The sequence below is a fragment of the Lithobates pipiens genome, unplaced genomic scaffold (assembly GCF_037356315.1).
Source record: "Lithobates pipiens isolate NorthernLeopardFrog02 unplaced genomic scaffold, aLitPip1_a1.2 Scaffold_28, whole genome shotgun sequence".
NCBI lineage: Eukaryota > Metazoa > Chordata > Amphibia > Anura > Ranidae > Lithobates > Lithobates pipiens.
This window is the reverse complement of record NW_027507789.1, coordinates 109,389,407-109,403,951: the sequence shown is the minus strand read 5'-3', so window position 1 is coordinate 109,403,951 and position 14,545 is coordinate 109,389,407. Positions and strand designations below refer to the sequence as shown.

At 39.1% G+C, this 14,545-nt stretch overlaps 1 protein-coding gene across 1 annotated transcript in view; it reads right to left on the bottom strand.

Moving 5' to 3' along the window:
* The window catches only part of LOC143935559 (serine/threonine-protein kinase 17A-like), a 100,463-nt gene that overhangs the window by 22,699 nt on the left and 63,219 nt on the right, over positions 1-14,545 (bottom strand). The window contains exon 2 of the mRNA XM_077459519.1: positions 6,621-6,833. Within this exon, the coding sequence (XP_077315645.1) occupies positions 6,621-6,833 (213 nt within the window). The remainder of the gene's footprint in view (positions 1-6,620; positions 6,834-14,545) is intronic.

Sequence of the window (14,545 nt, the reverse complement as noted above, 5' to 3'; positions counted from 1 at the left end):
TTATGTGCTTTGGGGGAGGAATGTTATAATCCTATTTAGTAGTTTAGCTTCTCGTTTCCGGTTATTTTCCACAGGATTGTCTTTTCCTCACATATTACTGTATGCATTTTTTTATTCTGTTTTATTGAAGGGGCATTCCAGACAAACATGACAAATTTTGGTCACACTGATTGTCTTCCAGACATCTCTGTTTTCATCTCAGACTTAATCTTTTCTACCTGTCTGCCCTGTCAGCTAAAATTAGAACGTCAGATTGTTTTCAGTAGCTCTGCTAAAAGAATTGTGCGATGAATCCCTTTTTTTTTTCTGCATTGTATTCATTTCAATGACGGGGGTAACTTTATAGTTATCAATTTTATCTCTCTGCAATGTCTAATATGCTCTCACAATTTCTTTTCACGTCATTTTACAAAAGCAAAACAGTTTGGAAAAGACCCTGATGAATTACTTTCTAAATATTTTATATTATCGAATTTATATCATAATAATTAAATATATAAACTTTAACCACTTGCCAACCAGGCCATAGACAAAAGACATTCCAGTCGGAAATTGAATACCGGGGTTACGGCTGCAGCAATATCCCATGACCCCGCTATTGTTTTTTTTTTTCATTTCTACACCCCGCTCTACATTCCTTTTTCTTTTTTCTTTCCTTTTTTATACATACAAAATGAAGACAGTTCCCCTATTCCTCCCTAGTGCCCTGTGGGCCCCGATCTCTAAGGGGGCCACAGACAACACAGGCAAAAACCAAAAAAGGTAAATAAAGATTACAAACAACTAGCTGCCTCCCGACCCAGAGAGGTCCAGGGTTCACCACCCACCACTCTGTTTATCCCCTTTACATGTCCTACTCTCCCCATTCCTCTCCTATCAACCTCTTCCCCTCCTCCCGTTTTTTTTTCAGCCAGCAATTCTCTAACCGACTAAAGTGGTCCGAGTGGCAGATTTGCCACTGGATCACTTCTAGAAGTGGCCTGAGGGAACTCCCCCTACTGCCACTTCTCAGGCTTACCTAGATGATCGGTAACCCCAAGAACCGATCCGGCGGTTGCGGAGGCTGGTAATGTAGATGAGCGGAGGAAAGATAGCCTACGCTCATTTCTATGGTCTAGGAGGAGTGGAGCTATGTCATGACATCACTTCCAGTTATGGCCAAAGTAAACAAGGCCATTTTTTTTAAAGCACTAGATCATTTTTTTAACTGCCATTTTATTCTCCAGGGTCTCTGCTACAAAAATATATAATGTTTGGGGGTTCTAAGTAATTTTCTAGCAAAAAAAACACACATTTTTACATATATGAGAGAAGTGTCAGAATTAGCCTGGTAGGCAAGTGGTTTTAAACACCTTTTGCTGTGATGCACTTGGAATGTACTTGGCTGATTTAAACTTTGTTTTCACATTAAATAGGCTTATAGGGACTCAATGGCCACACCATTCACTTTCAGTTTATAACACCTCCAGCCACCCGTGCACACGGTGCACTGGTACTCCTAGCCGCCTATGCTGCCGACGGCCATATGTAGAGGGAGCCGCACAGGCCCCCTGCAGCACAGGGATCAGTGGTGGTCGCGACTGCTGCTCCCCCAATATAGTTACGCCCCTGGTATCCAGCAGTGCAAGAGCTGGCTATTTGTGTAGTGTGTTTTTGACTGCTGGCCTAGAGTTCAATTTTAAATATCTATTCAGAGTTGTTAAACAATGTAATCAGGCCAGGGATAATGACTCTGGTATTTTCCAGAAAGTTTGGCATCTGAAAATTTGTGGGCTGGTGTAAGCTGCCAAACATTAGGTAAACTAGGCTGTGCGTTCTTCAATTGCTTTATAAATGTACTCTCTCCCTTTATTTTGTAGTTCCGCATAAACCGCTGGCGCTATTTAACTCCTGCATTATAATAATGAATAAAACCTTTATCGACTGAATACACAGACTGCACTAAATCTTGTCCCTCTACAACCCTGGCCTGCTTATCTAATATTCCAAATAGATTTTTCTCCCCGTCTCAACCAAATCACTTGACAGGTGGAGAATAATGTAATCTATTATAACCAAACTGCCCAAAATGAATAATTTAGAATTAATAAGATAACTGATGTATATTATTCTTAATAATTGTCTACTCATCCAGAATAAATGATAACGTATCTAAATACTTTTAAAGTCTGCCCAATTTATTTCAGTTTGACACCACTGCTTATAGGGATAGGAAATTCCCTGAATATTATTTTTCTATTTTGGGTGATTCATCTTTCAGTTATCTACCTCTCTACACATCTTTATCTATCCAAAACTATTTTTGTTTTCTACCATTCTCTCTACATATTCGTATCCAAAATTATGTTTTGTTTCTGTTATTCCCTTTTTAGGCTATTATTCCCAGTGTGCTGTGCAAACTAAATGGCCTTTATGGTTCAGAAATACATTTGTATTTATCCAAAACTGCTTTACAGGTACTCCTCACTTAACGACCAAGTTCCGTTCCAACGACCAGGTCCTTAAGCAAATTGTTTGTTAAACGAGGAGCCACAAGTAATCAATATTTTAAGCATTCTTAACTACTGTACTGTATTGTGAAAAAAGCTCTAAACACAAAACTCCAGCTCAATAACGTCGTTTTAATTTGCATAAGTACAAAACACAAAAAAATATTCTGTACTGTACAATACAATACAATGATGTATAGCGCGTCGTTCGGGTGGGGAGAGCTGGCCATAAGTCTGAGTGGTCATTAAACAGGTAAGTTGTTAAAAGAGGAGTATCTGTATTATGTTTCCTGTTTCTATTAGGCTAGGTTCACATAAATGTGGTGTGGGAAACACAGCGGGTTTTAGTGCAATCTTAACGATACCCCAAACGCGTTTGCAGTGCAGTGCCAAAATTGCTGCATGCACCTCTTTGGTGCAATTTGAGCCCATTCAAAATGAATGCACTTAAAATGGTTGTAAACCCTTACAGACTACTTTTACCTACAGATAAGCCTATAATAAGGCTTACCTGTAGGTACTGGAAATATCTCCTAAACCTGCACGGTTTAGGAGATATTTACCATATACACTTGCATTAACGCCATCGGATTATGCGCACTAAAGAAAGGGCATGTGAGTCCGGCCATTCACAGAGCCGGAGTCCACGGCCCCAGAAGGAAGAGGGGTGAAGATGGCTGTGGCCACCAGCGGGGAAATTGCGGGCTTCGTTTGCAGGTAAGTAGCACCTGTACATAGCATGAACCAAACCTTAAATCAGGTTGACGTACAAGGAAGTTTGAAATGGTATTTTCTCAAGGTGTTTACACGGTTTCAAAGAGTTTTTATTGTGAGTGCACTTCTACCTAATAATTTTAACTAAACTGTACAGCTGATGGTGTTATGTATAAGCATGTATTTGTTTTATGTATATTTTTCGTTTCACTGATATATTTTAGAGTATTTATTATATACTGGAAGATTGCATTATCTATGATTTATGAGGTCAGTAGATAGTCATTAGAGTGTGGCCTTGTTTTCTGTGTTTGCTATTGATCCCTTCCACTACACTTTCCCAGGAACCTTGAAAGTGCTGCTGCGGTCCTCCCTGAAACGCAACACACATGTGAGCCACCAGACTAGACCCTTGCTCCACCTGCATCCTCCATGGACCAGACACTCCCCATGGAAAGATGCCTAGTCCTCCAACCCCCTGTAGTCCCAAAACCCCAGAGTAGCCCCAGATCCAGTGAATCTGGTGTTATGGGCCACCCCCCAAACAGGCCCAAGATTATCATTGTAAACACTACAATATGGTAAAACCATAAAGAGCTCCCATTCCCCCCCCCCCCCCCTTCATCCCACTGACACTGCAGCATGTTTTCCTCACACTGACGCAGTGACGCAGTCACATATTTCCTTCCACTTTAAGCAATTCGCCCACACCCACCATTTGGCTCAGTATGCTACATGTCCCATTACTGGCCTGACTCCCTACTCCACCCTATGTCCCACCAACATTAAGGGGAGCAATTTATGCAGATAGGCTGCCATGAGGTATCCAAATGAAAAAAAGGTTGGGACCATGGGCGTAGAAGATTCCAGTGCAGAAGATGTTAGCTGAGTATTGAAATTATGCGCTGGAACCTTGCTGTATGTAGATTATACCTTTACGTTCATGGAGGATATCAAAGCATGTCTATCATGGAACAGCAAATAGGAAGATACAACTACACACACACTTAAGAACGAAGGTACTTCCTCCAAATACAATACCATAGAATACACATTATAAAACTACAGTGCCACCTACTGGTATAGAGAGGTATAATGCAAAGAGTATTGTTCACAGTACTATACTGTTGTCCTTCCAACAGAAGAGGTACCTATTACTGCTCCCTATAGAATGGCAATGTGATCCACACTGCACTGAAAATTGCAAGCACTGATTTCTAAGCACTGAAAGTTAGTGTATTACTGCAATCGTACCCACAACCCCCTACACAAGACTGTTGAGTGGCCTGTTATCATGTGTGCATTAACACACCTCAACAAAAACGCCATTTGTGTAAATGGGCACTAAATTCACTAGAATAATAAAATATCCCTGAACTGTCGTGACTTCACTGAACCTAAATTTGGCTTCACAGCTTCCTCTGCAACAACAAATGATGAACTATACATTTCTGTCAAAGACTGATATGTAAATTCATTCTTTATGGGTGATGTGGTAAACAAACAGCTCAGAAACGTTGTCAGCAGTGGTAAGATTTTCTGTAAGAGCAAACCACAAATGTAAAGGTTTATTTGCATGGTTTACTGACATATTTTCACAATCCCCTTATAAGGTGACATTTCAATGTAGAACATATATTTTACAGACAGTGTCTGTCAGCTGGCTAGGATGTGGTCACCTGTGTGCAATCTACATAGACTGACATGCAAGATTCTCAGAAAGATACTGCAGGTTTAATAAGGTGATTTACTAGGAATTTCTATAGTTTTGAACTATAAAGTTTTGAATGCTTTAGGCTAGATTCACACGGGCGATTAGCACACCTTGCAAATTTCAGCAGCAAGAATTTGCGGCTCCCTGCGGCTGAAATAACAGGTGCTTGTGAAGAGCTGCGGCCACTCAGCCCAAAAAATGCAATGTAGGCCGATGGGATAACTGTTTGCACAATCAGCGATTACCTGCGATGATCACACAGAGTGTGTACAGCCAGGATAACCACAAATAGCACAAAGCCTGCCATTGCACTGTATGGGCTGAGTGGCTACAGCTCTTCACAAATACCTGTCATCCACAGATTCTTGGTAATGGAAAATAAATACTATCAGAGACAATTCTATACTTCCCTTATTGTACTGGAAACTTTATGTTCATTGCTATGCGCATCCTCAATGAGAGAATTTCCCTTTGCTCATTGTTCTGAAGCTTGTCAGACAGAGACACAGAGAGTTTAATAAGCTGTCCAATTCATCCAACACTTTACCCATATACCCAATGCTTTGATGATGACACTGTGGTATAACTCAATTACAAGAAATAGGTCCTGACACTGTGTAAAGCGGACAAATTTCCTAAGAATGACAGGTGTTGCATACAGCAGCCTGTACAAATCAATGACAGACTGTCACTGTATGCTGCTAAGTGCAGATCCAAGCTTTTACCAGCTCCTCTAGATTGACAACCTCCTATCAAGGCACTTTGATGTTTTCATAACTCCTCCTGCTTGTATCAGGACTGTTGGCTCTTGAGAAGAGTACTGAGGCCGGCTGCTGTGACTCTTTCAAGAAGCTATGTACAGCACCCTGCTGACAGCTCTCACCGGTTATGATCTGTCTAAATTACATAGAGACCTAATGATGATGTCACTAGGTCTAAAATATGGTAAGAAATGAAAACCAAAAGGGTTTATTCAAAAAAATGACATTAGTATGTTGATGAGGGGGGATGGGGAGAAAGTTAGGACAACTGTCGGTTGAAGATTAGCTGCATTCAGTCAGAAATAGCTGCTATTTGTGTAATCTAACAGCTGACACAGGTAGCAAGATACAATAGAAGAAATTTGTCCATCTGCGCTATTAGGCTGAATGAAAACAAAAATCTATCAGTGTCGGAAAAAAAAGTCCATCAATGTATGGCCAGCTTTAGTCACTATACCAGTCTGGACACTATTGCCTACTAGTGACTGGCCTCGTACAGTATAGGTTGACCCTAACTAAATAGGGATCACTTCATTATCTTTGCGCAATGGTCTTGTTTGTTCTTTGTTTTTTATGTTATGGAAGCCTGCTGAAAGTTGGAAGTTCATCAATGGGAATCAGCAGTGAAATCTCTGAATGAAAGATCTGTTACTCACAAGACTCATTAAGGCTTGATTATCTAGTCCCACATATGTGAATTTATTGGCAGAGACTTTGGTTTGTACACAGTGGACTGTGATATTCTTTTACCTGTGGCAAAAGTCTGCTCTATTGTTACCATTACACAGAAGGAATTTTATATATTTTATATATTTCTTATATTTTGTATGGTTCACTATATGTTCACTTAATTTGGTGGTACACTGTGCAATATTAGTAGGTTAATATTAGCGCAATTATTCATTTAAAACGTTAGATAAAGTGTATTGCGTTTCCACTTACTATTCCATAACCAGAATGATTTCACTGTTTGTCTCATAGACCTCATGAAGATCCACCACATAAGGTGAGAAGCGGGCCATTTCCAATACAGCAATCTCGTTGATGATGTCAATGCGGCAATCTTCCCCTTTCCTGCGCTTTCTCAGGAATTTTGCTGCGTATTCTTTGCCGGTCACTAATTCTACACATTTTTTGACCACTGCAAACTTCCCCCTAAAAGAAAATGAAAGAAAATAATTTATTTAAGGTTATACTGATCAGAGCTTTGAACATTCTCCCAGAAGTGAGCTATAAATTCAGACAACGTTCTGTATATGCAGATTAGATGTTCTGTTTTATGAAAGTCTAAAAACTGGCTATAGATATCAGACTAAAATCAGTAAAAATCCAACGTGCAAACAATGTCTCAGCCCACCAAAAGGCACATAGAATACTTTTTAGTGTACTGTACAGACAACGCCGGTGTCATGCTGTAAAAAAAAAAAAAATTTTTTTAAAAAGGATAATAAAAACTTCAAACGCTGCTCTGTTCACAGATTGTCACCCATAGAGGTCCACCGGGAAATCAAGACCTCCAGGAATGTTGATCTTCTGGGTCCCCCCACAGTTTCTCCTGCTGACCTCCACATTACCGTTGTGTCCTACAGTGACATCAAAGTCAGAGGGAGGAACCAATGAGAGTACTGTGTGACATAAAATATTGCAACTATCACCATTTTATTCTCTATGGTCTCTGCTAAAAAAGTGTGTGTGTGTGTGTGTGTGTATATATCTCTATCTCTATCTATCTATCTATCTATCTATGTGTGTGTGTATATATATATATATATATATATATATATATATATATATATATATATATATTTTTTTTTATGTCTGGGGGTTCTAAATAATTTTCCAGCAAAAAATACAGATTTTAACTTGTAAGCAACAAACGTCAGAAATAGGCTTAGGCATGAAGGGGATAAAAAAAAAAAACCTTCTGCCCTTACAACAACTTTAAGCAATTTTTGACCCCAGCTTGCTAAATGGGCAATAAAGAAGCATTGTATCACTGATTAAGTCATCATTCCGCTCTTACCTCCTTTTAGTAAGCATCCAAAGTTAGGCTGAGAGCTCTGTGCCATGCAGCAGTGCCTAAATGGTTCAGAGAGCTACCAATTTCTCTCAGTGAAGCGTATTACAGGAAAATATTATAAGGAACAAATTGAAGCAAATTGAATACTGGCTCTGTCTAAAATGTAATTTAGCATTTTTAATGAACATACAGTATAACAGGTTTAAAAAGAGAAGTACTACTTCTCCTGCATTTAGTTCAGCACTCCTGTGAACCAGATTTAGCTGACGGTGGGCTTTAGGCTCTGCAGGGATCTTGCCACTCCCATCTCCTCCACAGCCTGGCGCTTCAGTGAGCACTGACAGCCACCATCTCTGCTCACTGAAGACTGAGCGCTCATGCGATCACTCAGTTCTTGGTCTTATGCCTTAGTACATACAATCAGAAAATCGGACGAAAAATACTGCTTTCAAAGCAATCATACACAGCTTTGGAGAGCCGATCATGGCAGTTCATTTAAAACTATCTAAAGGGACAGACACAAAAACAATTCCTGTAAGATACCAGAGCGAATGATTTTCATTTAATCAGTGGAATATTTGTCAAAAAAAAAGGTAAAACCAAATTAATGTATGTTTTAGAAAGAATTTTCATAACTTTAGTAACCTCTTCATTTTTTTATACAAGACTAGCATGCAAAAAAACTAAAACGAAATGGATCATTTGTCCAATACTGTATACTCATTGCGTGTACAGGGCTTTTAAATCAGCAGCGGATCTATGCTGCAGCCATCTAGGTGAGTGCATACATTTATTTTATTTATTTTTTTATCATACTTTTCTTTTAAATTATGTTTTTATTTTATCTGCCTGTAGTTTTGTTTTGAGACCAAAATACTAATCTAAAGTAAACCCAAAAGCATACATGTAATATTTTGCAACTTACTAATCCTTCAAGTAGAACTAAAGGCAAAACGCCGAGTTTTCATTTAACCAGTGGGATGAATAAAAAAAAAATCTCACAGATTCCTAAATCCAAATGATGTATATGCAGGGGTCTCCTCCACTGCACAATTGTATTCTGACAGCGTGGTCTCCCTCCCCATCAGATGGTTTTCCAGCAGGACCGTTCAACAGAAGCCAGTCTAATGCCGCGTACACACGACTGGACTCTTCGATGGACTTGGTCCGGTGGACAATCCGACGGACTTTGCAGCTGAAGCCTGCCGGACTTTAAAATGAACGGAATTGGCCACACACGATCACTCCAAAAGTCTGACGGATTTGGACGTGTTAACGTACAATAAGGAAGTTCATAGCTAGTAGCCAATAGCTGCCCTAGCGTCAGACTAGCACACAGACGACCATATTTTTCAACTGGATTCGAGTCCGTCTGAAAGATTTGAAGGAAGTTTTATTTCTAGGTCCGCTGGACTTTTGGGAGGAAAAAGTCTGCTGGAGCCCACACATGATTGAATTGTCCGACAGATTCCAGTCTGTAGAAAAGTCTGGTCGTGTGTACGCGGCATAACAATCAACTTCTGATGAACAGACAGGGTACACACAGATCAAAATGAATCCAGTTCTTGCTGAACCAATAAAATTTAGATATGTGTATACCCAGTTTTTCAGACGCTATAGAGCAGTTACAAATATTTATATGAACATTCCTACAAAAGTTCTCAGACCATGCGATAACTTGAAAAATGTAATTCAAAAGTACTTCACAATTTACTATGCTTTTAATGAATGATTTTGGAATGAATTTACTTTTCTGCACAAAAACCACATACAGTGTTAGAAATGTGTTCCTTCAAGAAGAAATTTTCATCCTGCTCCTTCAAATTTTTTCATCACTGAAGTAAAAAAAACGATTGTTGAACTGATCCACTAACAATTGAATGATCAAACGAATGCCTGAAAACAATTGTGGAACAACATTTTACTGATGTATGGCCAGCTTTAGACAGGAGCCAATTAACCTACTAGCATGCAAACTCCATGCAGATATTGTTGTGGTTGGTAACGATTACAAACATACGTGTGCGATGAAGCAAACGTCTGAGAAGGTTTGCAGAACGGATAGTATATTGAATCTATTGTCATCTCTAACAACCTAATGTTCTACCTATAACCAGCTTTCCTACCGCTGTGGGGTTAAGATTATTGATACTGCAGCACACAAAGCCATAACATCAAAGGCTCACAGGAAGTCTTTATACAGCCCTCACGTAATCGGAGAGGAAGTGAAGTTGTCTTCAGTGAAGCATACCCATCCCACGCTTGCCATAAGCATCTGTAAACACGTCTTTTTAGGCTTTCTTTTCTTCTACTTTTGCATTTACTGCAGTATACAAAGCTACAATCACCAGTCACATCAAATAAAATAAACACTATTAAACCATGAGTGTGTACAGCACAAGGAGCTCAGCAGGAACTCCGTTCCATTAAAAGCAAATGCCAGTGGAAGGGAGGTTCTCCTCAGGATGTAGGTCTGGTGATTATCCCTCACCATGGATCCCAAAGGTACATTCAAGCAGGAAGGGCCACACTCTGAACCAGCAAGAGGACTGGTGCCTCCATTAAGAATTATTATTTTATTATACAACTATATTGTAGTAGTAGCAGTATATAGTGACCCGAGAGTGACATCAGACCACAGTACAGCACTTTAATCTCACTAAACTTGGGGGAAGCAATAATGACTACACCGTTGGATGATCATTTGATTAATATTCATGGCCGTCTCTAGTAGATTTTCCAACAGATATTTGTAAGAACATTCCTACAAACATTCTCAGCACATTCAATGACTTGACAAAAGACATTTATAGTACCTCAAAATTGTATTTGTTTCTAACAATCAGTTTTGAAATGAATTGATGTTCTTGAACAGAAACCACATTCATTGTTAGAAATGTTTTCATTCGAGAAAAGTTTTCCAAAAATGTTGAAAATTAGCTTCAGGTTTACCCCACTATCATTAGAAACTCAAATGTTTTTACAATGAAAAATTCTGAACATAATTCTACTACTGTATGGCCAGTTTTAAAGGGTGTGTCGGCCGCGATTTTTTATTTTATTTTTTTAAAGTCAAACACTGTAGCTGCTGACTTTTAATAAGGACACTTACCTGTCCAGCGAGCCCGTGATGTCGGCCACCCGAGGCCAATCTGAAGGGAAACATGCAGTGGAGCCTTGCGGCTTCACTGCCTGCTTCCTAATGCGCATGCGCGAGTCGTGTGGCGCTTTGTGAATGGCCCCGTTGTTTTCTGGGACAAACACATGTCCCAACGGGGCAGCTCACCGAAGAGGAGGAAGCACCGCGGAATAGGAAGAGGCAGATTAGGAAGAATGCCTAGCAACAGGGGTTTCTGGCAAGTTAAAAAAAATTTAAAATTGTATTTTTTTTTATTTTTAAGAATATTAATGCAATTTTTTATTTTAGGGTGGCCCTCCGCTTTAAATTTACGTTTCTTAGCTGTATTGGTTCTACCAGCAAAAACTCCAACAACTGCCTTCCAATATAATTGTTCATGTTCTACGCCCACAGAGATTGATGTATGCCTGCAAAATGCCTGTGTCATTTGGCTATATCGTTACATGTATTACCAGCCTTACCAGTAAATACGGTTATCCCTTTCTCTAATTATTGATAGATTGATATTTCTATACTTTACAGAGCAAAATGCCAGATTTCTCTGCTAAATGAAATACATGTATTTCCAAATGATGCTGTGACCATTTTCTTTAGATAACAGTGATAAATCTTTTATGTTTATATGGCTTTGCTACTCATTTAATGCTTATATAGTGTTTATGATGTGCTGATTCTTTGTACTATGCTATATTCTTATTCCCCATATGCATCAGATTTTCTGCTGATTTTTTTCCTTCAGGTTTACCAGAACCATGTAGTAGAGGGGCCTGCCTGATTGTATACACATTGAAACTCCTAAGGTTTGACCTCATATTATATGGTTTTGGTAAATCTAAAGGAAAAACTCAGCAGAAAAACTGATAGTGTACGGGCCTTAAATGTGATATTTAATCTTTTTGTGCTTCAACATTGTTATGAAAATGTAAACTCTTTTATTTATGTAGATTGTATCAATGGAGCTTGCTCCCTTTATTGTATTGTGTCTGACATTTGCAAATAAAACAGTTTGTAAATGAAGAATCTACAAAACAATTAGGGCTCAGGCACACAGGACACTTTTACAGCTGCTGTTATGGGCGTTTGACAGTTTTTTAACTGCCTCTAAAAACCCCTCTATGTTAGCCTATGTGTCCATGCACACATAAACTGTCAGAGGTGTTTGGAGGCATAAGCTTCCAGGAGCAGTAAAAATGAGCTGTAAAAAGCGAAAAACGGCCCCCCAAAAAAAAAAAAAGGCTAAATGCATCAAGCCGCGTTTCATGTTTTTAGGCATTTTTACATTATAGAGAGTGTTTTTAATGAAAGTTCAAAAACGCTAACGCCAAAAAACACATGCGAAAACTTGCAAAAATGTGGGAAAACACGCAATAACGGTTATGTAAAAATGCAGCTAAACGAGAAAAAAAATTGTGTTTTTAGTGCTGCTGTACCGCTGGCGTTTTTAAAACATCCTGTGTGCATGAGCCCTAAATGACAATTTAAATCACAAACTGTACAAGCTCTATCAATCTAATAATATTTATCCATCAACAGGCAATAACCATAGCGACTGCTTCAGTTTAGTTTACGTGGCCTTAGTAACAGGAAGGAACCTTCAGAAGACAGGAAACCGGTACTTTTGTGAATTGAATGGGCTTCTTCCATTCACTAAATGGGAGAAAACAAACTTAAGAGGAAGATTGTGTATATACGGTGCCTTGAAAAAGTATTCATACCCCTTGAAATTTTCCACATTTTGTCATGTTACAACCAAAAAGCGTAAATGTATTTTATTGGGATTTTATGTGACAGACCAACACAAAGTGCACATAATTGTGAAGTGGAAGGAAAATGCTAAATAGTTTTCAATTTTTTTTTACAAATAAATATCTGGAAAGTGTGACGTACATTTGTATTCAGCCCTCCCCTAAATAAGAGTCCACCTGTATGTAATTTAAGGCCTGGTTCACACCTATGCGTTTTTTTGGTGCTTTTTGCAGAAACACACTACAGTCCATTTAATATGGTTTCCTATGGGGCATGTTCACACCTCTGCACTTTTGGAAAGCGACAAGGACTTTCGCGAACGCAAAACAGTGTGTTTTTAGTTCAATGGACTTCAATGGAGACATTGCAGAAAAGCATGTCATGCATTTTTGACGCTTTTTGCACTTTTTTAAAATACCCAACCAAAAAAAAAAAAACGCATAATGAAAACACACTGCAGAAAAAGGATAGAAAGCAAACTACATAGGTGTGAACCAGGCCTAAATCTAAGCACGTGTTTGGGAAAAAATGGAACAAAAACCACAAAACAAGAAGCAGTCCTATCTAGAATTAAAAAATATGTCAATGAGTGTATTCTACCTGAGACTGGAATTTCTTATTGTTGTACCGCTGCAGTCCTGGAATGTGATCAGCTAATAAAACAAAACAAATGTCCTTGGTTGATTAGGCCCAGGCCCACTCCCATTGTTCCTCTCTTCTATGAGACAGTCCTCTACCCCCAGGAGCTGTGGGTCTTAACAAAAAGGATTGCTTAAATGAGTTTAAAAAGTTAAATGAACTATAGTGGGATTAACAATATTACATTTAAATACTTGTGTGTCTTGTCAACAAATATGGGCCTGCAACCAATAAATGAAAGCAATTAGAGCTAAGCCTAGCTATTTGTCCTTGTGTATGCTTCGCTGAAGATATCTGCAATAAAACATAGAATGACAGCTAATGCTGGCCATATACTATAGGGAAAATCGTCCCAAATTCAGTCATATAGACAGTTTTTTTTTCTGCCAGTTAATGGGCACAAAAATTGATAATTGGGGGGGAAAAAAAAATGAAGGACAAGTTTGGGTAATACCTGGATCATGTCTAAAGGGAACCAAGCGAAATGAACAAAATAAGCTTTATCTACTCAGTAAAGATCTGACTCTTTAGGAATGTATTGGTGATGCTATAGATCAGGAGTGTCAAATTCATTTTCATTGCTGCATCAGCATTATGGGTGCCCACAAAGGGCCTGTTGTATCTGTGAGACTTGATGTCTAAAGCACCCCACCCCCTACCTCACATCAGATGTCAATCACCCCCCCATCATAAAAAGTCAAGAGCCCCCCACCCTCCCTGATAATTACAGTGCACCTTCCTTACATTGTGCTGCTGCTTCTGAGAAGAAGCTGGGGACAGAACTGGGAAGCAGAAAGTGCAGGGTCTGGAGGAGGACTAGAGGAGCGGGTGGAATTCAGCTGCTGAAATCTGCTGAATGCTGAGACCAGCAGAGGTGGTGACAATGGGTTGTTACGGCTGCATAGAGAGGCACAGGATCTGTAGGAGCCTGTGGGCCTTGTATTTGACACATGTGCTATAAATGATCTGCCCAGAAGATTTCCAACAATGAAGAGTGCACATATGTATTATTTGCTATGAGAGTTTCTATATAAAATTACTCAATCAAGACAATATATTTATATAATGTTTTAACATGGAATATTCCTCGATCTGTGCTTCTAAAAGGATTCTGGGGTAAAGATTTTTTAATGATGGATACCTGCATGGGCACGTCTCCTTTCCTTCAGCTCTACTACCAAAATCGTGTTTAGACAGCTATACAGTACTTAAAAATGGTGGACAACAAATTAAACCATGCCTGAAAAGGAGTTTAAAGTGAACTTATATTGCCCCTAAGTTAATTAAACTGAAGTGACCCTGTCACCATAAGGTCCAAAGAAA